The sequence below is a fragment of the Haplochromis burtoni genome, unplaced genomic scaffold (assembly GCF_018398535.1).
Source record: "Haplochromis burtoni strain Fernald_Lab_line unplaced genomic scaffold, NCSU_Asbu1 Contig_435, whole genome shotgun sequence".
NCBI classification, from domain to species: Eukaryota; Metazoa; Chordata; class Actinopteri; order Cichliformes; family Cichlidae; genus Haplochromis; species Haplochromis burtoni.
Window position 1 is genome coordinate 199,296 of NW_024582796.1, and position 23,942 is coordinate 223,237.

General features: G+C 41.5%; 1 protein-coding gene across 4 annotated transcripts in view; it reads right to left on the minus strand.

Annotated features, from left to right (window-relative positions):
- trim9 (tripartite motif containing 9) overlaps positions 1–22,116 on the minus strand; it is a 43,995-nt gene extending 21,879 nt beyond the window's left edge. For all 4 annotated transcript variants that reach the window (XM_005946055.3, XM_005946054.3, XM_005946053.3 and 1 more), the window contains exons 1-3: positions 21,125–22,116; positions 5,490–5,585; positions 4,466–4,588 (exon numbers count right to left, since the gene is read on the minus strand). In XM_005946055.3, the coding sequence (XP_005946117.1) occupies positions 4,466–4,588; positions 5,490–5,585; positions 21,125–21,958 (1,053 nt within the window). In that variant the 5' untranslated portion in view covers positions 21,959–22,116. The remainder of the gene's footprint in view (positions 1–4,465; positions 4,589–5,489; positions 5,586–21,124) is intronic.
- Positions 22,117–23,942: the final 1,826 nt, after the last annotated feature.

A 23,942-nucleotide genomic window follows, 5' to 3' on the forward strand; every position in this document is an offset into this window, starting at 1 on the left:
CACTATAAGAAAATGAATCATTTGAAATCTGCCTCCGCTTTTCTTTATACTTCCAACCACATCTCTAAGCATCCATTCGGTCCAAAATACCTCCCATGCCTAGTTAAAAGTGAGAAGGACCCCAAGAAGGAGGGTTCCCCTGGAGTAACACAGTCGGTTCAACAAGGGGGAAAGCAAGTGGAAATAAAAATAGCCTGTACTCATTAACCAACCCGAGCTGGGTGAACAGGGGACCTAGCAACCAGTGACAAACTTTGCATGAAGCAGGAGAAGATGCAGACTGACTTCGTTTCTGATTCACTTTGTGTTGCTCTAATCAGCCTTCATCTGCTGAATCTGTTCCTTGAAGAATCCAGTGAAAGAGATTGAAAGCATAAGAAGTGGGCCCCGTTTTGATCATATTTAATACAATCTTCACATTATATTAGAGGACCGTGCTGATGTTTTCTTTTTTCATGTTTCCGTCAAATGAAATGTGCTTTACAGAAAAAAATCCATCGCAGTGAATTTAATTACATTCAACATTTTTGCTGAGATGTATGCAGTTAAAAGCATCAGCTATATCAAAGGAATAGTTTGACATCTTGAGAAAAACCAGGCTTTCATACCAGGAGTTAAAAGATGCATGCCCGAGCACTATATCTGATGATAAAGCCAAGAGACATTTAGCTCAGAATAGCAAGTGGCGCAGTTGAAAAGTGATCAATATACACAATAATATACACAAAAGACTGAGGTGACTCGTGTTGTTACTCTGATGTTGCAAGGGGGTAAGCTTGTTTTCCATGAAAAGACTTGCAAGAAAACCTCCAAGGCTGAAAACCAAAGCCACCTTGGAAATGCCAGATCTGCAGTTCTTCATCATCCCAGAAGTACAGTATAGAGTTCCCACTGGTTCATGAATTCCATCATTTTATTAGTAAATTACTAATTAGCATGTATCTGCGTCTGCAATTCATGCACCTTGCTAAGGCTTTAGCCACACAGACCTAGAGGCAACCTCTCGTTGCCGGGTAAAATTGTTCACAAAGAGGGTGCTGCACCCATAAAATCTTTTTGATTACTTTGGTCACCAGCAGACTGCTGTGGTCACATGTAGGTTGCATGGAAGACGCTAACTTTTGTGCAAACACTTGCAATCTACTCTCAGAGCAGTAGTGAAACTTGAAAAAGTGCAATGGAAACAGAAAGCGGAGAAAGTTTGCCTTCTAAGTAAAAGCTGCGCCGTACCACTGCAACCATCACAGCAGACTCTTTTTCTGTGTCACATACATCTCTGGGACCAGTTTTGTGCTAGTGATTGCAAGCAACCTTCAACTACTTGCAACTAGCCAGGGAGTACACATTACTCTGTGGGCAGGACTCTAGGCCCGAGGCTTTGCCAAGTGTGCTAACTTAAGAATCAATAATTTGGTTTAAATATTGACACTGTTTCTCTAAAACTTTAAGATAGAAGCAATCAAATGCTAGAATGGAGGCGTCAAAACAGGATTGAACAAACCAATAGGTGACATCATCCATCTTTTATATACAGTCTGAGAGCCTTTCTCTAAACCACAATGTTTTCATATCTAATGAAAAGATGTGAGCTATGAACAGATCTGTAAGGAACCAAGTGTTACTGAAAATGTGAAGTCACTTTTTTAGATCTTTTCTTGTTGGTGCATTAAAGTGCTTGTTGGAAATTTGAGCCTCTGATCTATCAGAGTCTGATGGAGAACAGGAGCTTTTTTACACACTGACATTCATGTTTTTCGGGTAGCTTGAGAATCCACAAAAACTTTGTTCTGCAGTCGACTCAAGGAAACCACACATCAGAACTGCTGGACACTCAGTCCTTAGTATTTACAGCAAAAGAAATAACGAAAAGAGAGAAGACTATAAAATGCTTATGGTGATAGATTACCAATTAAGCCAGTTTAAAGGCCATGTGATTTTCCATCTGACAGAAACTGTGAAAAAATTGCTTCCTGGAGGGAAAAAAATCTGTCAGAAAACTTTTGAGGTTATAAGATTAAGCATGCGGTTTATAGCCAAAGCCTGCAACACAATCCTTCAGGCTACAGAGAGGGCTGCAGCCTGCCCTGCTCATGTCCGGCTTTGCGTCTAGGAACCCGAGGGTGAATGAGTCGAACAGGAAATTATATTAGGCTGTTGGAGACCTATAACAGATTGCAGGTTTTCAAAGGTGACTCAGGTAATTTTTTTGATTATAATTCATCCAATTGAATAATTAACATCAACATGGCATTTAGTATGTCGTATTTTAGCTGTGCACAGATGGTTTGAATCAGCATTTAGAAGATAATCTTTACAGACTGTCTGCTTAAAGGAGACCTATCTGGGGTTCCTTTTGTATCCACTCCACGTGACAAACCTTCTGCCTCTGCTGCTTCTCTACACAAACACATGGGTCAGTCCTCCTGATGTGCTGGAATAAATGAACCTGACTCATGCTATGAAGGACTACTTCTCGCCTCCACAGCTTCAAACAACAAGCTCAACGTGCCTCAGTCACCATGGCGACCAGGCTTCCTTGTCAGGAGCCAGGACCAGAGGAGAGCAGCAGGAAGCTCTGCTGGAGATGCCAAGTGATCTGCAGCAGCCTCGTTTTAAAATCAGACTCAATTGATTTAATGTTTTCTGCTCTTTTTACAGCTTTTATTGTGAACCTCGTGTGCTTAAATAAGCTGTATTATTCAGGCTATATCACTAGTTGCTCAACTGGACACCATGTTTTATGCAGCTATCAGCATTTATAAGCACAGACATCAAAAACTTCAGCATCACCAAGAGCGTAGCGGGACAGAATTGTGTCTCATTCAGCCACAGCTGCAGGATGAATGTCCATGCCAGAGTTAACACAGTTCCTGGAGATGACCTCAAGAAAACAAGCTTCATCTCAAATGATCCTTTCTCTCCTCTTTTAGCTGTGCCTCGTATCTACACGAGTGAGCTACGCTGCCCTCCAGGGGACAATAGGAAATAAGAGAACGCACGAAACTTCGTTTTCTTGCATCACTGACTCTGTGGGAAACTCCTATGATTGAAGAGGTACCCCTGAGTAACCGAGAAGCACATTCACATGTGAGATCAGCGCAGAAAGCATGAGAAAAATCTGACATCTGCGTTGGAGAAATGTGTTTCTCCAACATTAAGATTCAGCGTACGACACATGCAGACACCGAGCTGACAGGCGGGATCAAATCAGCACTGACATGCATTAAAATTCATCTGTGTTGGAGGTGTGAATCTGTCCAGTGTCCCTAAAGATCCATCCGTCTTTGAAAATTCATCCACTGAGAGGACACAGTTCATTTTTCATGTGCATCGTGCCGCACACCACTGCAAACTAAAATCATGCCTCCTATAGGCAAGAAAACACTGCAGCAGCGACGGCACTTGTAATAGCCGAGTTTCTGAGAATCACTGTAGTTTAGCTAGTGGTGAGGGTTTAGTGTCCCTATTCTCTTCTATTGCAGATCCTTAGGAGAGTATGACTATGTGGTGTTTATTGTGTCATTTTTTATTTACAATTTCAGGAGATTACAGGAGGCAAGAATGTCACATCAAGGATGCGAGTTGAATGTAACTGATAGCCACAGTGCCTCCTGTGGAAAAGTAATTTCCATGAACATCACATCTAAAACACACACACACACACATATACATACATAATATACATACACATACATATATATATACAATATAGTATTTTATATATTAATTATATAATATCATATATATAATTCATATATATAATATATATTTATATTATATATATATATATGCTGGTCCTGTATGCCCACATGTTGCCATGCACAAGCCATGTTCCTCAAACCACCTACACGTGTGAAACCTCAATTCTACAGAGCAACCAAGTGTGAAATTGGATGCTGTACAGCACAAATGTATCTCTCCATCCTCTCATCTCACTTATGTCCCCCGTTCAACGTGTTGCAGATGGCTTAAAGAAAAATGCAGCTCTTTATGCATCTGAAATCGGTGGCACGGTGTACGATTTCTCATTAATCTTTATCAAAATCGTTAAGATACTGCAAAACCTAAAAAATGCAACTGGAAATACATAATACATAACTTCAGATTCTTTAAGAGCGAAGAGATTTTCCTCACGACTTTGTATTTTATCCACTACAATATGAAACTTCACTTGCAGCGCCAGCTCATCCATCAGTCACAATCACCGCCCTCAATTTGTCAAACCAACACTGCAAGATTATACAGCAGCAAACAACCACTATGAAGCAGATCAAATTTAAAGTCCCAACCTGGCAACTTCTAAAGAAAAACAAGGATATTTTTAAGATAATTGTTTCGGTTTGCACTTGTGTGGCTCATGAATCAATGCCTCATTAGGGTTAACGCCTCATTATCCATTTAACGCATCCAGCCTTCTGATGCATACAAGTGGATTCCAGGAACAGATCTTGTCATGCTCACTCACCTTCAGCTTGTGTTCGTGCTCTTTGTTTACTTGAGACAGCAGCTGGGCCTTTCGCCGGTTCAAGGCGTCGATGAGGGCGTCGCACTGCGCCACCAAGCAAGCCTCAAACTCCACACCGTTCTCCTGCAGGAAAAATTTACAAGAAGCTGGAAAAGCAAAGCATCTGAAGACAGAAAATATGCAGGAATTTGCAGCTGGAAACAAAACAACAACAACAACAAAAGAAAAAGATGGAGGATACTTTTAAGGCCGTGTGCATCACTTTAATAGCAGGAGTAACAGTGAAATACAGGAATGACACAATTAATAGAGTTTAATGATGGGATGGATAGTTTGCTGAGATACCTCCTCCTCAGACGAGAAGCGTGAGTAAAATAATCATGTTTCATGCATCAGCAGAGTAATAAACTTGACAATTACGCCTCATGCTGTCACTTTTTCACACATCTTAAGTTTTTTTTGTTGCTCGTCACCTCCTCTCTACTCTTTTACCTCACCCTCACCATTTCACACTGCGTGACGACTATCCACGAGAGGTTTTAATCCCACCTTCCTCCTCTAATCGCCCTCATAAGCTGACCAAAGCTTTGTCTCCACATGAGCATCTAAATTTAGACCTGGTTAATGTGTTAGATGGAAGAAAATAATATAGATGAATGTGAATAAAGGGGAATTCCCATTAATGCTAATATAACCATGTGTTTCTGTAAATGTTAATCTTTATAACCACCTTTGTTTTGCATCCTGAGCTCAAATTTGATGCAAGCATCTTTTATAGTTTTATTAAGATAGTATCTTCCCATCTGGCCCTGTGCAGAGTTCAAGCCAAAGATTAGAAAATGAGAAATTCAAATGAATACAATAAGCCTTTTTGTGTCTGCTGCTCACGGCAGTCAGTGGACAGTCTCGGATCACAGAGGGGGATTACAGCTTGGTAGAAGAAAATATTCATGCAGATTATGGGTGTGTGCAAAAAACCAAACAAAACAAAAAAAACCACGTGTGTGCGTGTGTCTGCGTATACCTGGATATGCTGGACCATATTTTTTAGTTGAACCAGGAACTCTTTGGCCTCAGTGGCTCGATCTGACAGGCCGTTGAGGGCCTGGGACAGTTGACCCTGTGGAAAGAGACAATAAAGTATAATTACATGGACTTGCAGTACATTCAAATAACAGATGAAGTGCTGAATCCTCAGAATCTAAAGAAGGAAATGAATCTAAATTATAATCAGAGCCATATTAGTATTTAAAAACTCCAGGGTCATACACAAAGACTGCAAAGATCTAATGAAATATAAACTTAATTTTGAGCCAGTTCATAGTGATACAGAACATGAACCTCTAGCTTTTATTCCATTAATCACTTACTGGGTCAGAAGATTCAGTAACAATTTTGTTTATTTGCAGCTTTCTTCATTTCATTTGAAAACAAATTGCATATCTTTGTGTTTTTGGAAAAAACGTGTAATTTTGTCACCTTGGTCAGCCTTTTGAAGATTCAGCTGGGCCTTTCCCCACACAATTTTTGCATTAAATTAGATTAATGGAAACTGAAGATAACCATGTAATTGATATGCCTCGTGGACTATCAGCTGCTCTGTCACGCAACCATCCTTTTTGTAGTCCTTCATTCTTGTTGAATAGGGGCTAACAGTGGATTTTGTTGTCTTAACTTTTTAACTCAAACCCCACCTAAATATTTCCAACCCCGACATCCTGTTTTACACAACAACTAAGGCCCCAAAACTATTCCGTGAGACCTTTAACACTGACAGGAAAGACACATGGAGGCAGCCCAGCAAGAGTTATTTTGGATGCAGATTCCAGCCCTGACAGTTCATCATGTGCTACAACCCCAGATCAGAAAAAGTTGGGATGACATGCACGATGCAGACTAAAAAAAACACTTACATATTTACTTTGGCTTTTGAATGCAGACAATATGATCGACTTTATTTCATTCCTGCAGTTCAGGCTTGCAACAAATTCCCAAAAAACATTTGAATAGTAAAGCAATAAACACATATGAGACATTTAAGCACTGAGGATACCAAGCAACAAAATGTTTCAGGTGTTATTTTTTACCTTTCCTCCTGCAAACACATCTTTGTTGCATTTTTGTTGCGTTTTAAAATTCTCCACATATTTCCTACTGGGGATGGGGCAGGACTGCAGGCAGGCCTTTATAATGTGGTTTTATTTTGTTTTGTTGAAAAGTGCATAGATGTTGTTTTACTTGTTGGTGACAACAGTCTGGATGGCGTTTTTGTCTTTGGTTCAGAGCACACGGTTTCCATGTCTTCTAAACAAAGATCTGGGATACCGATTGTTGTGACCAGAACATGTTTTCATCGTCACAGATCAACATGCAGTAAAATTTAAATTTGCATTTGTGAATGTAATTGTGATTGTAGTGCTTCATAAAGGTTTCCCACAGAAATCCTTTGCTTTTATTGTTATATCAGCTGTTGACGGATGACAGTGATGTCTGAGCGACTGGGGTCACGAGTGTTCAGCGTAGGCTTCCACCTTTCCCCTTTATGCACTGAAATTCCAACAGATTTCTTTCTTCTTTGAGGAACACCATTTTTAAATATTTCTACAATTTTCTCTTGCATTTCTTGAGAAACTGGAGCAAATCTGCCCATCTTTGCTCCTCAAAGACTGCAGCAAATCAGGAACACGATCACCTGTTGACATCATGTTGACGGAAGTCCTGTGGAACGGTTGTATGCTAACAAATGAAATGAAGATGAAAAGAAAAATGTGAAATATGTCGGGTTCACACTGAAACGAGTGGGTTTCTTTCTTTCTTTTTTTTTAAATGATTAACTCAAAGGCACTCAACATGGGCCGACTTACAAACAAAGCTGCTTTTGATAGCGGCTGAGAATCTGACATTTTAAAGTGTCAGAGCTTTCACCCCTGAGACAAAATGCACTGACAGCCTAATTTTCTCACACAAAATGTCATTTTCAGCTTAAAACTGAGATGATATGTACATCTATAAGCATTTAACTTTTGCACTGTTAATGTTATAGCTGGGACTCTGGTGTGTGGAGCACATATGACGGGAAATGACATTGTTGTCCGTGTGCGCTGACACAGAAACGCTTTTGAGATTAGTTTTTCATGTATGTGAAGCAAAGGCTGTGTGAACATGGAGGTGACAGGGAGAGAGGACTTGGCCTGACCCTGTGGGAAACTCATTCGCTTGAGTGAACAACCGTCAAGCTGGTGGGTGTATTGTCTTCTAGGAGTAAACGAGGGCACTGGGCCTTATCTAAGCAGAAAAGAAAAACTCCACTTCAACGCAGGAAGACAGCAATAAAACCAGCGACTAGCTGATACAGTAGAAAACGCTGTGAAAACAACTCATCACACGCAGTCTGCTCCTCTTTGTCAGCCCAGCTCGTGGAATCTGACGTTGGCCGGACGAGTGGGAATCAATCTGCGGGGGCCGACAGCTGACCTTCGACCTTGATGTTTGGGAAACCATGACAGCTGCCGTTAACATGAGTCTACTGCACTGGGGGACTGTAAGACCTGGTAACAGCTGAGCAAAGATCCAAATGTAAACTTTCTTTAATTGTGTGGGATTTCAAAAAATGTCCTCTGTGTTATTTAGGGCTGCATACTTCAACACTGCAAAGAAAAGAAATGAAAGAGAAGACTTGAAGTGTAAGTTTTGTTTCATATAAGAATAAAGTAACAACAGATTTCTATGAATTCTGAAGACCTGTTTGACCTCTTATAAGTATGTACTTATCAAACATTAGTCTAAAAAAATGGCAAACACTTGTAAAATCGGAAAGTCTCAAGAGGAAAAACTGAAGTCTTTAAATTGCTAATCCTGTCTTATCAACTAAAAGGTAATCCTTTTACAGTGCAATAGCACAACTGCAGCACATTTTGAATATTATGAAACAATGAATCCAGCAATTTGGCTCTCTTGACTGATTACCAACATTTAAGCATAGAAGAAGAGAGATAATTTACTTCATTAACCCCCAAAGGAAAATGTATTGTAGTAGCTGCAAATTCACACAAATTACTAAAAAAGCATAAACTACATAAACCAAGAAAAACTCATGCAAGCTACAAATTTAAGTAAAAGATAATAAATATACGATATGACTATAGCTAGAATTAAGATATTTGAATTCTTGCTATTGTAAAATTTAATGAATTTCATAATTTTCTTGTACATTTACAATGACAGGGCTATTCTATTCTATTCTATTCTATTCTATTCTACTTACTGTTATGAAATAACCCGAGCTCTTTGGCTTCCATTGAATCCACTCACACACTTCTGGTCATGTGATCACTAGCCACGACTTAACTGCTATTTTGGACATGTGACAATGTAAGGTCAAACGAAAAAGGCCTGAAACCATCTGGCAGGCAGTGGTCAAGAGGGAGGAATGTGTATTTTCTAACCTGTGGACGAGTCGTTGGTTGGCAACTGTTGGGAAATCGATTGGTGAGGGCCCCATTCGCATAGGCCTAGAAACTGGTCAGTGGTCCCCTGGCAACCACTGGTCACTAGTGAAAAATGTGTATTCCTCAACCTTGTGATTGCTTTAGTCACTAGAATATTGCTCTTAATTTGAATGAAACATACCGACTTGTCAACAACTTGTTCGTCATGTTACAATCGAGATTACAGTTTAGCCTCAGAGAGACCAGTCAGTGATAGAAAAATGAGTATTCCCTGAACAGTTATGAGCTGTGCGTGATTGCAGTTGCAGGGAAAATGATTGATAAACTACAGCCTGGTCAGGGGCTACCTGGAAACCACCTGTTGCTAGGCAAAAAATGTGCAAAAGAACCTCCTTGTGATTGTTTCGATTGCTAGCATTTCCTGTGATGATGTTTTGAATGGAGTTTTCTACAAACACTGGCTGGCTAAATTCTGAGCAGTAGCGAAATGTTGAGTGCATCACTGAGGCACAACTTTTTCTTTGGAAGCAAACAATCTCTATTTCTGATTTATGTTTCATTATTTCAAGTTTTATTACCACTGGGCTAGCCAGTGACTAATGAGATCACAAGAAGCTTTTTGGTGAAGCGCCCTTTCTGTTACTTTGTGCATGTGACTTCACATAGCAACAGCCAGCAACCATGAATCACTCGCCAGCAAGTCAGGGAACACACTTTTTCCCCTAGCAACCGTTAACCAGTATAACGAATAGCTCTTCACACAACAGCGTGTTTCTTCACAGCTGTAGTAAATTTACCAATTTTTTTCAGTTTTATGTTCCAGGTTGTTTCTAAGTTGAGCTAAGTGTCTTTCTTTCAGAAGTTTTTTTTTTTTTAAACTTTGTTTTGTGTACAGAATAAACAAACAGGATTTAATGAGCTTTAGATGTGCTGGTGGGCAGATTTCCATGTTTTCAGTCATCTTTATCCAAAGCTTTCCTGGCTCCAGCTTTATAGCTACTGCTCAGACATGACAGCGTTACCAATCAAACTCTTGGCAATGACAGAAATAGAAGAATTTACCAAATGTCAAAACATTCCCTTAGATAAGGAAGACATCTTCTGATTTGAATTCAAATCCACAACAGAAAAGAAAAACTTTCTTTTTTTCCAACTCACTCACTTTTTAGGACAACCCTTTTGGGTTTCTGAAATCAATCGGCTGCACTCTGCCTGGATCGCTAAGCCGCCACCATCATTTTAAGATCCTGACAATCACACTCTGGTGACTTCATCACCGATCAGCCGGTCCTTCACACCTGCCCTTTCATCTGTCCTAAACTGGGAGCTGGTTTTCACTCTCGGTTCTCTCATTTTGCTCTCTGATACAGTGATGGATACTGTGAGAGCTCGAGCCTCGCCTAGTTAACAGTCAGCTTGCGTTTGGTGACAGAGCAGATGAAATGAAAAGCACTCGATTGTCCGGGGGCGTTTTTCTGCAGTGTCTGTTTGAGAGCCTGCAGAGCTCAGTCCTCAAAACCAGGTCAAAAAGTGCCACGAAAGAGGAGGCTGGTTTATTTTTGCACAGCTCACGGCGACTTCCTGCTCTGCGGTGTCCACGGTGCCAAGACCGGCAGGTCGGCATATGGGAAGACAGACTTTAGCAACAAATCAAGAAAGCTGAGGTCAAGTAGGAAGAAAACTTGTTGTTCGCACCTCAAGTTCTGTCGCAGATTTTTTACATTTAATGACTTATTTTTAAGTAAAAGCTAAACTATTCATGACAGGGAAAAAAAGACTGAGGCCACATCTCTAAGGCAAATATAGAATTTGCTTTGATTATTTTTTCATCCAAGTGCTCTTCATACAATTCAACTACACAAGCTGGGAAGCCATTTTCCCAATTTTGCATATAAATGAGAATGAGAAGATGGAAACAACATGGAAGCTACAAAACAGTTTATAAATTTATGGATCAGAGCTTTAAATGACATGCTGATATTTTGTTTCCAGTATATTTGAAATATATTTCTTTATATCCTCCTGAGAACTAGCTTATTCATTTATGACCTCTGTAATGGACATTTGTTTCTGGTCTATATCTTTTGACATATTTGAGCTACCCTACTAAGTCCTGATGTAATAAATAGAGGATATCCTGGGCTTTCAATTGATATCTTGTGTGTTTTCGTTTGGTTTGTAGGTACTAAGTCAATCAGCTACAAATACCGAGGTTAACTGAAAAACACTCAGGTCTCTGTTGAGCCACACCTCTTAATCTTTGAATTCAGGTGTTTTCGGTCTCATAAAATCAAGAAATCAGCCAGGCAGGCTACCTTTACAAGAATTTGTGGAAGAATAACTATTCTCACTAAATTCAAGTGTGATACTGTAAAATGATGTCGTGAAATTTCATCCCTCCTAAATGTTCCACAATCAGTTGTAACAGGTAAAATTGCAAAGTGGAAGCATTTAGGGACTGCACCAATTCATTCATAAGCAGGAGACCACCTAAAGTTGCCAACACTCTGCTGAGACAATAACTACAGCGCTCCAAACCTCATCTGGCATTAACATCAGCACAAAACCTGTGTGCCGGGATATCATGATAGCATGGGTTATGATGGCTGAGCAGCTGCATGCAAGCCTTACTATTAGATAGAGTGGTGTAAAGCACACAGGTTTGGTAAAAACCAGAATGCTGCCTGACTGCATTGTACAGGTTGTTTTTCTAAAGTTGGCCTGGGCTTCTTAATTCCAGTAAAGGGAAATTTTAATGTTTCAGCTTACTGTACCAAGATATTTTGGGCAAATCTAGGCTTCCAACTTTGTGGGAACATTTTTGGCAAGGCCTTTTCCTTTTCCTTTTCCAGGATGACTGTGCCCTAGTGCACAAATCAAAGTCCATAAAGGTATGGTCGGATAAGTTTGGCGTGGAGGAAATTGACTGACTGGCACAGAGCCCCAACCTCAACCCCATCCAACACCTTTGGGATGAATTAGAGCAGAGACTGCGAGCCAGGCACTCTCATTCAGCACCAATATCTGACCTCACAAATGCTCTTCTTGATGAACAGACAAAACATTTCTATAGATTCGTGTAGAAATATTTCCCAGAATTTTGGAAACTTATATTTGCAAATGAAGGGCCAACTCAATTTTAATGTCTATGGATTAATGTGTAGGTGGCCCGATACTTGTAATGTGTGGAAGACTTGCTGATGATATCCCAAGGAGATATTTTACTTCATCCATTTGTTACAGTTTTTATTCTTGTGTTTTTGGTTTGCATGCAGCTTGATGAGATTTTCATCATTTCTAAGATGATTGATGAGAACATTTAGCGATAACTTAAAATGCACGACATTTACATCTCATCTTCCTGCATTTGCATTTTCATTGCTTTTAAAAGAGAATCTATTTCACTGTCATGGCATGATTCATGCTACTGTGATATTAGTTCTGGCTGATACCCTCAGAGAGAATAGGGCTTTCTAAAAGTTTCAGCTGAATCCTCTACTTACATTAATGCAATGCAACTTCAAGCTTGCCCTGGGGATAAAATACATCTTGTTCAGGGATAGTGGAAATAAAAGCATCATGCAACGTTAGACTGGAGAAGAGGATGGTGCAATGTTTTGGGATGAGCTTCGAGGGGTTGTTGAGTTAGTGGGGTGGGGGGGCTTAGGATATACCTGCTATTTGGAAGTACTAATCATCTTAGTAATTAAGCCAAGTGGGAACACGTGCATAGGATGAATAATTCACCACCAGCTCCGGGGCCATTCTGCATGTTTCATTTTCTCTCCACGGCCGAGTGAACTAGCCAATCTGTCACAGGAAAGCGCGAATGTCAGAAAGGCATCAGAGCCATTTTGGATTAAAGCACCCACTAGGAAGTGGGAAGTGCAAGGACAGTAGGAGGAAGGTATAATGTCACTGCATTGCTCTTAAAATTAGAGAGGTAGAAAAGTAAAAACACTCCGTGCTAATTAAAAACACACATAGGCACAAAACTTTCCATCCCTGTCACTGCAAAGATAGCATTTTGAGTTCCCATAACCTACATTCAAAAATTGTGGCGATACCTCTCTGTGAAATGCTCCGCTCTCAGTCTTAAGTACTTTCTTTAAGTACTCTCTTTATGCACACTTAATCCCGTGTGTAATACACAGTCATTTTGGCTACATACTGTAAACAGACATAAGCTGACAGAAGGTCAACTTCTGGATGACAAAGACTCAAAACAAGCAAACAAAATTAAATAATACATTTTTCTCCACAGCTTCCAGATGAAAGAACGTGAAGATGAATGCAATTTTACACAGCTTGATTACTGATTGTGCTTTTCTCTACAGAGAGACCAACCGGAAACTTTAACATGAAAGATTGTGGTTGTTTACATGAGCTGAGGCAATCCTTGGAGAACTCAGTCTGCAATATTCAGCGGGCGACTTGATGATATTTTGTATCATGGGAACCTTTTGTTGTTAAAAATTTAAGCCTTGACATGTTGGAAGAGTTAAGAGTCGGCACAGATTGTGTTTCTCCTCTGTGTTTAACAAGATCCCGTACGACACTGTCTTCTGCAGGGAGAACCTAAGTGGCTGGTGCATTATTCATCGCTTAAGTCATCAATAATGCACGAGGAGCCGTTAACTATCCACACACACACACACACAAAAAGACAGATAAAGCTAAAATAATTATAGGAGGGGATTTGAAAGTTGCCACAGTTTCTCCATGTGACAAACTGAGTCATTGTGTGAAGAACCCTTGGGACAGCACCGCAGGAAATGGGGCAGAAGTGATCTATTCTTATCAGTGAGGCCAGCGTCTGCTGCAGATGATCAAGAGGCTTACCTGCTGGTCTAACTGAAAATGTCAAATGGATAAAATCAGGCAGAAAGTACCTGATGATTGGAAATCATTTATTTCTTTACTGACAAGTGCACGTGTGGCAAGTGTACATTCTAGGTACTTGGATGGTATAATCTTTATGATCTTTATGATGATAAAATTGCTGGTGAGCTTGGCTACACAGGGGAAGTGGAGGGACCACTAAGTAGTTTTAAACAAGTAGGAATATATGCTCAGTAACTAACCAGCAGCAGCACAATTATGGGCAGTGGCCTAAGCAGAGAAGCCCAGACATTCCTCTCTCTAGCCACCTTCTCCAGCTTATCTGGGGGAACACCAAGGCGTTCCTGGGCAGCCGAGAGAAGTAATCTCTCCAGCTTGTCCTGGGTCTACCCCTGGGCCTCCTCCTTGTTAGACAGGGGTGGGGAACTCCAGGCCTCAGGAGCTGGTGTCCTGCAAGTTTTAGATATCACCCTGGGTCAACACATCTGAATCAAATGATTAGTTCATTACCAGGCCTCTGGAGAACTGCAACATGTTGAGGAGGTAATTTAGCCATTTAAATCAGCTGTTTTGAATCAAGGACATGTCTAAAACCTGCAGGGCACTGTCCCTTGAGGCCTGGAGTTCTCCCACCCCTGCTGTACGACATGCCTGGAACACCTCACCCAGGAGGTGCCCACAAGGTATCTTAATCAGATGCATAAACCACCTCAGAAGACTCTTTTTCATGTGGAGGAGTGTTGGCTCTACTCTGAGCCCCTGCCAGATGGCCGAACTCCTAACCCTATCTAAGGGAGAGCCCAGCCACCCTGCTCATTTCCACAGCTTGAATCCGAGATCTCGCTCTCTCTGTCACTACACACAGCTCGTACCAGGTAAGGATAGGGATGTGGATCGACCAATAAATCGAGAGCTTCGCTTTCACAATCAGCTCTCTCTTCAACATGACAGACCGGTACAGCGTTCACATCACTGCAGCCATGGTTCCAACTCATCTGTCGATGTCCTGTTACTGTCTTCCATTTCTTGTGAACATGATCCCGAGATACTTGGGACAGCAACTCGTCTCTGACGCGGAGTGGACACTCCACCCTGATCCAGCTGAAGACCATGCCCTCGGAGCTGCTAATTCTCATACATGCCACTTCACATTCAGTTGTGAACTGCTCCAGTCCGAGCTGGAGGCCACCACCTGATCAAGCTAACCGGAAAACATCATCCACAAAAAGCAGAGATGAGATTCTGAGGTTGCGAATGCAGAATCCTTCAACCACTTGGGTATGCCTAAATATTGGCATTGTTTGTTTTTAATGCATTTTGAATCGTCGTCTTGGCATAGGCCAAAGATACCTATGACAGTCTCTATTAGGTAGATAAACTAGTACTTGCACCTTTATACTCAAGTTGAGTACTTTTCACCCAGTCGTGCACACATTCACTTTGAGAAACACTCACTCAGACTCTGATGGATGCATCGGGTCTGATTTGGGTATTTGGTTGAGTATTTCGCCCGAGTATTTGTAGACGAACTGCTCTACCACCTGAGCCACAGCCACAGCAACATTTTGTGCCAGGTAGAAGGCCCTGGACAGTTCATCATGTCTATTTCATTCCTTTAAGCAAAAACAACCTACAGATGTCACTGAAAAGCCTGAACACTGTTTCGTAACTGGACCGTGTAACTCTTCCTATTAAATTAATCGTTCAGCTATATCCATACTTGAAGCTAATTAGACAAGACTCTGAGAACAGATTGATGATAATTACATCAGTGCCACTTCAGGGTTTGCCACTTTATGGTCAGGACAATGATGTTGATGATGCTGATGATAAATCTGTGAGTTATGCCGACAAAAACAAGGTCAGTGCACGATTTAACTTGTGCTGCCCACGTCTCAGTTTGAGCTCACTTTTTTGGTGTCCTTATTTAATAATGTGGGCTGACTGTTTCAGAGCAGCCAGATGTAGCAGAGCAAAATAAATTATGCCGTTTAAAACATTTGACTGCTTGAGCTGAAAAGAATAACTCTTTGTTTGTTCCTTTCCCAGTTGGGTCACAAAGGAGAAATGGCACTGTGGATTTTCTAGGCATTTATCTCTCTCCAGTTCCATGCCTGGAGCAAGCTATAATATTCAGACAGTCTGTGTTCTCACCCGGAGAAGTTATATAAAAATATGTCAGTGTTTCATGTGCAAACCGACTCATTTACCTCACTGATGAGACCTTCAGCGCGGCTCTGCCTCTCCTTCCTGCTCATTCTCTGGTTCACTTCTTCTCTTTGGGGTGTTTGGGGTCATTCATCGCTCTCATTTTGCTGCTTTCTTATCTCCCTCTTTCATTAACATTTACACAGATAATCTCTTTACATGGCAGCTTGAGGGGTAAATATCAGCGCCTTTAATGGAGCAGCATCAACCTAAACGGCTTTAAGACACTGAAGCTTACGCCCACTGTGAAAATTCATTCTTGAAAAACCTCAGGCCTGACTTTGCCCTCTGCAGTTATTAGTGCTTTCTTAAACAATTGAGCAACCGTGTCTTTTATCTACACAGAGTCACTTATAAAAAAGACATATTTAAGGGTAGTGTGAGCTGTATCACTGCACGGCGTTGGACTATTACTGAACAATGTTCTTATGCACTTACACTAACTAGACACTTTATTAGGTACACCTGTTCAACTGCTTATTAACATAAATTTCTAATCAACCAATCACACGGCAGCTCAAAGCAGCAAAATGCAACTCAATGCAATTAGGTATGCAGACATGGTCAAGATGACCTGTTGAAGTTCAAACCGAGCATCAGAATGGGAAAGAAAGGTGTTTTAAAGGATCTTGAACATGGCGTGGTTGGGCTGGTCTATTTCAGAAACTGCTGATCTACTGGGATTTTCCCACATAATCATCTCCAGGGTTTACAGAGAATGGGCCGAATGGACCAGTGAGAGGCAAAAATGCCTTGTTGATGCCAGAGGTCAGAGGAGAATGCTGGCTGCCTTGAGCTGGTAGGAAGGAAACAACAATTCAAATAACCGCTTGTTATTTGAAACAGATGGCTACAGCAGCAGAAGACCACTTCTGTCAGCCAAGAACAGGAGAATTAGGCAACAATTTGCACGTCTCACCAAAGCTGGATAACATAATATTGGAAAAACCTCGCCTGGTGTTATGAGTCTTGATTTCTGCTGCAACATGTGGATGGTAGAGTGGTTTAAACAACATAAAAATTGAGCCATCCTGCTTTTAAACAACATTTTAGGCTACTGGTGGTGGTTCAAACTGGATAACACGCCATAAAGCTCAAATAATCTCAAACTGGCTTCTTCAACATGACAATGAGTTCAATTCAATTCAATTTTATTTATTTAGCGCCAAATCACAACAACAGTTGCCTCAAGGCACTTTATATTGTAAGGTAGACCCTACAATAATACACAGAGAAAAACCCAACAATCTTATGACCACTATGAGCAAGCACTTTGGCAACAGTGGGAAGGAAAAACTCCCTTTTAACAGGAAGAAACCTCCGGCAGAACTGGGCTCAGGGAGGGGCGGGGCCATCTGCAGCGAGTGGTTGGGGTGAGAGAAGGAAGCCAGGACAAAAGACATGTTGTGGAAGAGAGCCAGAGATTAAAAACAAGCAATGATTCAATGCAGAGAGGTCTAAGTTCACTTTACTCAACTGGACTCGATAGTCACCAAATCTCAGTCCAGCAGAGCAGCTTTGGGATTTGGTGGGACAGGAGATGAACAACCAGCAGATCTGCAGCAACAATGTGATGCTATCATGTCAATATAAACCAGAATCTCTGGGGAATTTTTCCAGCACATTGCTAAGGCAGTTCTGAAGGTGAAAGAAAGTCCATACCAGAAATGGCAGGCTGTAACTAATAAAGTGTCCAGTAAGCGTATTTTGAACGACGCCATCATGCAAAACACCTTTGAGTTGAAACATTTGTGCAATAATTAACTGTAAGCATGACACATCCTTCTCATTACTAATTAAATACAGTATTGGACAGTTTTTTCTGCTTCTCTTTATGTGGCTGTCCCGACAGTCCGACAGAAGGGTTAAAGCAGGAAAGGACAAATAACCTGCTTCTTGTATGTGAATTTTTAAGGCTTTTCCTTCTCTCCCACTGAGTTTAACAGAAGCTCCAGGTAGCTTCTTCTTCTACCAAGAAATTACAAGAAATTACATCAGCTTCAAGGCTGAAACAAGACTTTAAAATGTTTCCCGGCCACGTGACCTGTTCTGTCTGTCCTCATTAGCTTGCTTTTGGGGCCACCTTGAATGAGAGCTTGTAGAGCATCAGTTTGGGTTAACTTAGTGTCACTTTCTGTTAGACCTTTTTTTCTTAATAGGAGTAAAGATAAAAGATAGCACATGTGCAAACCCTCAGAGTCAAACCTCTTGATTTATCTCCCTTCCTGTAGCAGGAAAAAGAATCTGCTGCAATCTGTTACCTATTTTCTACACACACACACATGCAGTACATTCAGTCTGATTAATCACCTTTAATTGCCACTAAACATAATGAGTGGCAGACCGTGACTTGGATTGCATTCAGTGACCTGTTATGACATCCGTGAAGAGTTGAGGACCACTCACTGTGTAGCAATTTAACACACTGATGATACCCCTTTACTCTTTTTAATGTGATTCATGGAGATCAACACTAAAGTCCTGCCACCACATAAAACCTTCCAGTACAAAGTCACTCTTTCATATCTGCTCTTTCTTGATGACCATTTTGGTTTAGAGTGACCAAAAGGAGAGCTTGGAGATAAATCAGGGTGTTTTATTGCCTATGAGACTAGAAGAGAAGCCAAGAATGCGTTTGAACTGATGCAGGAGGAGAGCATGTAGAGCGCAAGTAATGATCTGAAACAGCATTCATTTTTAGAACGCAGCAGAGGGGAGAAGTGTAAAGCATGTGGGGTGGATTCCTCATGGGGTCCAGTATCTTAGAGACCTTTGCTGCTTTGTACTTCAGGAAGAGGGATTTGGCTGTTATGGCAGCAGGTGGTTAAAGTCGTTTACAGCAAGGAGAGAAATGCTGCAGAAAGATGGAGAAATCACTGTTTTTCTGCTCAAAAAGACAAGAAAAAATGCAACTGAAAAACAGAACAGATCCTATTAAATGATATCACCACATTTCCAGCTCTGAAGTGTAAATGCTGCAGGTGTGGATTCGAGATCAAGATCCTTAGTGTGGTACTTTGTGCATCAGCATTAGACAGCAAAGATGAAAAATTCGCCGGCTCAGTCACAAAAGCGCACAGATCAAACAACCAAAAGCTTTGATCAGTTTAAACATGAAGGGGAAAGCAAGATGTTTATGGGCATTTCTAAGGCTGTGTAAGTATATGGGTAAGCAGGACATGCTTTTTGAATACTGGTTGGTTTTTCTATGGCTACGGCAAAAACCTTGAAGCTCAAATAGTTTTCTTGAAGTTTGCAACTGTGCTGTTTTGGTTCATTTTTATTAACCCGTCTTTCCAGAAGTAGGCTTTTTGGGAAAATGCTGAAAAATGTAAAGCCTGCTACTTGCCCAGTAAGGAGAGTGAAAATTTGATTCCATAGGGGGCCAGATTCTATCATGCTGGTTTAAAGATGCTCAGGTGGAGGAAATACACAGAGCTAGGACTGTGTGCTAAATGTGAAGCTTTATGAGATGATCCATCTCTAATATTTGTGCAAGTGAAGAAGAGAAATGACCCCTAAAAGGGCACAAATCCATCATTTTCCCTTTGCAATGTAACTTAATCAATATTGTTTGATAAACCTGTGTCTGTATTTTGGCATTAGCGCCAGAAATCTAGGTTTGGTCAGTCTCTACTTCATACTGGAGGGGGGGAGGGGGGGAATCAGTAAATAAGCTAAAATAAGTTGAGATTTCTAATCGTTACATAGAATATTTGTTTGTATTCTTGTCATTTTGCAGTAACTATTTATCAAGATGTGAAAAAGCTTTTTCTCCAGTGAACATTGTGAGGAATACCCTGAAGCTCCCAAAGATGACCATGCTCAACTCTGCCAACTCTGAGCTTTGAGCCATCTGTCACAGCTCCGTGGGCAGCTTCAGATGATCAGATGATAGATCAGAAATAACCAGGTGCCGTGAGATACAGTCAAAAAAAAAAAAAAAAAAAAAGTGCCACCTGCTGAATATTGGCACTAAAATTCCTGGTACCACTGATTGGTTTCTAAAAATACTCTTTTTCCCATCTTACATCTAAGCATGATTACGCAGAACAGATTGGCAACTTTTCATGTGATGGAAATTTGATATGAGCGAAATGTTCGACCCCATCTGATATTCCCAGCAATTTTACAGTTGTCTATCGCATCTGAAGTGACACTCTATCTCCCTACAAGGAATGATCGGAGTGGGGTGCTTTTAAATTGTTGTTCTGGAGACATATAAAACCAGATTGCTGAGTATAAATGATGAGGACGGGGAGATAATGATGTGCTTGTGTTGCTTGTGCACCAGCACTCAATACATTCATTGTTTGTTTCTTTTTTGGTTTTATCATGGAAACCAGGAGACACCACCACTACACAGCATGCTCCCTGTGTGTGTGTGTGTGTGTGTGTGTGTGTGTGTGTGTGTGTGTGTGTGTGTGTGTGTGCGTGTGTGTGGGGGTGCATGTGTGAGTTATATCTAGCTCTACATTCTTCCCTTCTTCATTGAAGGCTGGAGTGTGGAGGTGAGGGTTGCTGGTGCAGAGGCGTAGATAATCTCAGCTCTGCCTCTCCTGCCCACAACAACTCAGCTTCCAAAATAGCTTCTCAATTCACACCACAGGCCTGCATCTGTTCTTCACTCCCCATTCTCAATAAAGCATAGCTTCAGTGTTTGCCATGCCTAATGATCTTCAGGGCGCCTGTGAGCTGTCAAAGCACTGAAGGAATTTGATGTTGGCATCTCGTGAGACAGATGGTCATCATTTACATGGTCATGCAAACAGAAAACAGCAGCTTCTAGTTGTCCACTTATGAGGTAAAATTAAAAATGAGCCACTGCCTTTCGGGTTTGTTTGGCAGTGTTTGGCTAAAGGCAGCGTCACATGAAGCTGGACCGTGTATCAGGCAATAAAATGCATCCTCTTACTATTGTTAAACACTCATTTAAATCCAAAGCGCAGAACGAACACCCCACAGCTCTGTACCTCTCTACGGGATGCTAAGCAGAGCTGACACGACAGCGCAAATTATTTCGAACACAGACTTGTTGCTCAGCTCAGAAGATGTTGAATCATTGCACAGAGCGGCCAAAAACACAAATAAAGACAGAAACAGACGCACTTGTAAGGGACGAAGACAAATCTTAGCACCCCGATCATTTTTACGCACGTACCTTGTGCAGTTTCCACATTGCGCCTAAAGCTTTGACCTCATGCGTGCCGTGTTTCCCTTCCTCCAAACACTGATAACATACAGGCATCTTGCACTGTACACAGTACATGCTGAGATTCTCCAGTTCGTGCTCTGTGCAAGTGGAAATTTTGCGTGGACTGGCGCGGCGACTTATCCGCCCCTGCGCCGGCGGCACCAGGCGATGCTTGGCGAGTGGACCGCGGGGAGGATGGCAGCGCAGGCGGCACGGGTCGCAGTAGAAGACGTCGCACTGCTCGCACATCACGGTGGCCTCCTTTGGACTCTTCTCACAGAGCTGACATTTGAGAGCGGCCGCTTTGCTCTGCTGATACCTGTCCACCACCCCCTCCAGCACCCTGTTCTTGGGGAACCCGCGGAGTCCCCTGTCGTCCAGGATGAGGCTGCGGTGACACTGCGGACAGGTGATGCAAGAGTTACGAGGGATCGGAGTTAAGGAGCCGGGGTGCGGTAGAAGGTGCTGCTGCTGCGGCTGAGGGACAGTGGGGGGGAAAACCCGAACCCCGTTCGGTGATTTTTGGCAAGGGGTGGTCGGAGCACTCACGAAGCCCCCGTAGGAACCGTAGCCACTGTCCGCCTCACTATACAAACTCATTTTATCCAAATCCAGGTAATCATAATCGGAGACCCCGGACCCGGAGGCTCGGCTGCTCTGTGGAGACTCGGCGTCGGGGGTCTGCACAAGAATATTCCGAGCACAGGCTAAGCAAATGTTATGGGAGCACGGCAGTATGATGGGCTCCCGGTAAAATGAGCCGCAAACAGGGCATTTTAACTCTTCCTCCATTTCATCCATGGTTGCTCCTGAGAGGTGAGAGATTCCTCCGGGGTGTGCAAATAGAAACGGGAGAAGTTTCGGCAGAGCCTCGGCTGATCGGGCTGCTCTCTGTTTGCGCGTAAACGAAGCTCCAGTCGCGTTCTGCTGTTAAAACTGCAAGTGCAACCTTGACCAAATGAAAGGCATCAACGAAAAGGAGGCATACTAACACTACTCACCAATAAGCACGCAGCGTCAGCTCAGGCTGGATTGCTATTGGACAACCAGTGGATTCCAAACAACCATTGGACAAATGAACTGTCGGCGTGAAGGTCCGTTAATGAGCTCTAGAGCGATATACACAGCAGACACTAATGCGTGTGGACATCAGTGAATGCACAGGATAATTGTTTAGAGCCTTAAAAGGAAATCAATAGAATAAAATGATTACTAAACACAATCTGAACTCAACATCCGTCCTTCATATGCTTTAATTTAACATGTGACATCTGTAAAAAAAACCATTTGTCCAACCAGTGGTTAAGGAAAGAAACAAAAGCTAAATTGCAGTGATATAACACAGTTTGGGAGTATGATATAACATTAGAACCAGAGAATATTTGACATTTATATCAATGCTAATTTTCTGTATTTAGTTCTCTGTAACTGCTGCACAACATAAACTTGCAAACTTGCTGTTTGAAAAGCTCCTTTCATCCGCACAGGGAGCAAAGATCACTGCTGAAGCTGAGCGAAAACATGGAAACTGACACCTTGTGAGATAAGATAAAGCAGCAGCTCTCAAATGCACTCCAAAGTGTTTTTTTTCCTTGAGTATCCAGAGCCTCTTTATTTCTCTGGCCAAATACCTCAGTCATTTTTGAGACATCCATGGCAACGTGAGCAGCTAGTCTTCAGTGAAGCTGTTGACAGGGAAATGAATTGGAATAATCCCATTTAAAAGAATACTTTTTTCTCAGAGGCCCAGAGGGCGACATGAGGCCACTTAGTGTGATTATATTAGCATATTTCCTAAGAAAGTTTGGGAATAGAAATGGCATTAATTAGGACATTTTTGTTAAACATAATCAGTTTCTCATAGTTCCAGATAAATATGTCAAACTTGAGTGTGAACAACCACACAATCACATACACAGTTGCATTTTCAGTGCATCACCTGGAAAATGGAAAACGGAGTTTTTGAACATCTCTTTTGCAACACTGTCAAAGAGTTGTTTAATTTCTGCCAGAGCTTCCTGTGCTGTCAATGTTTCTGCCCATTATCATCTCAGATTCGTGAAAATATACAACAAATGGTGAGTTTATCCCTGCAAATGCATCCCTGGATTAAACCAAATACAGTGTTGACTTCAACCAAATGTTTGTAACAAGTCCATTAGCTATTTTTGGATGCATGCTCGCTGCCTCCTCTGGCATTATGGCGTTGTTCTCTGTGTAATCTCCTCATTTGGGGGCTACAGTGCAGCTTCCTGTTTGAGTAAATCTTTATTTTGTATTCTTTCTTTCTTTTTTTTGTTCTTCATTGCCAACACTCTCCTTCTGCCAGGACACACAGGCCAGGCAGCTCTCACCAGGAAATCTTCACAGATTTCTTTTTACTTTTCATGGATCACATCCCAGAATGCTCCTGTGTCTGTGATCGTTCTGATGTTTTTAGTGACCTCATGTGCACCAACATGGGAGAGAAAAGACAACAGTACCAAGAAACCATAAACCCCCCCACAAGGTCAAGTTATGGGAGAATATAAATTCCAATTATAAAACATTTATTAATTATAGAATAGAATAGAATAGAATTCAACTTTATTGTCATTGCACATGTCACAGGTACAAGGCAACGAAATGCAGTTTGCATCCATCCAGAAGTGCTTTAGCCATGATATAGATATATTACAATATATATTAGCAATAATATAGATATGTAAGTATATTACAGAAATGGGTCTATTATGGTATGTTATAATGTACACGGTATGAAGTATGTTATGAATATGCTATAACT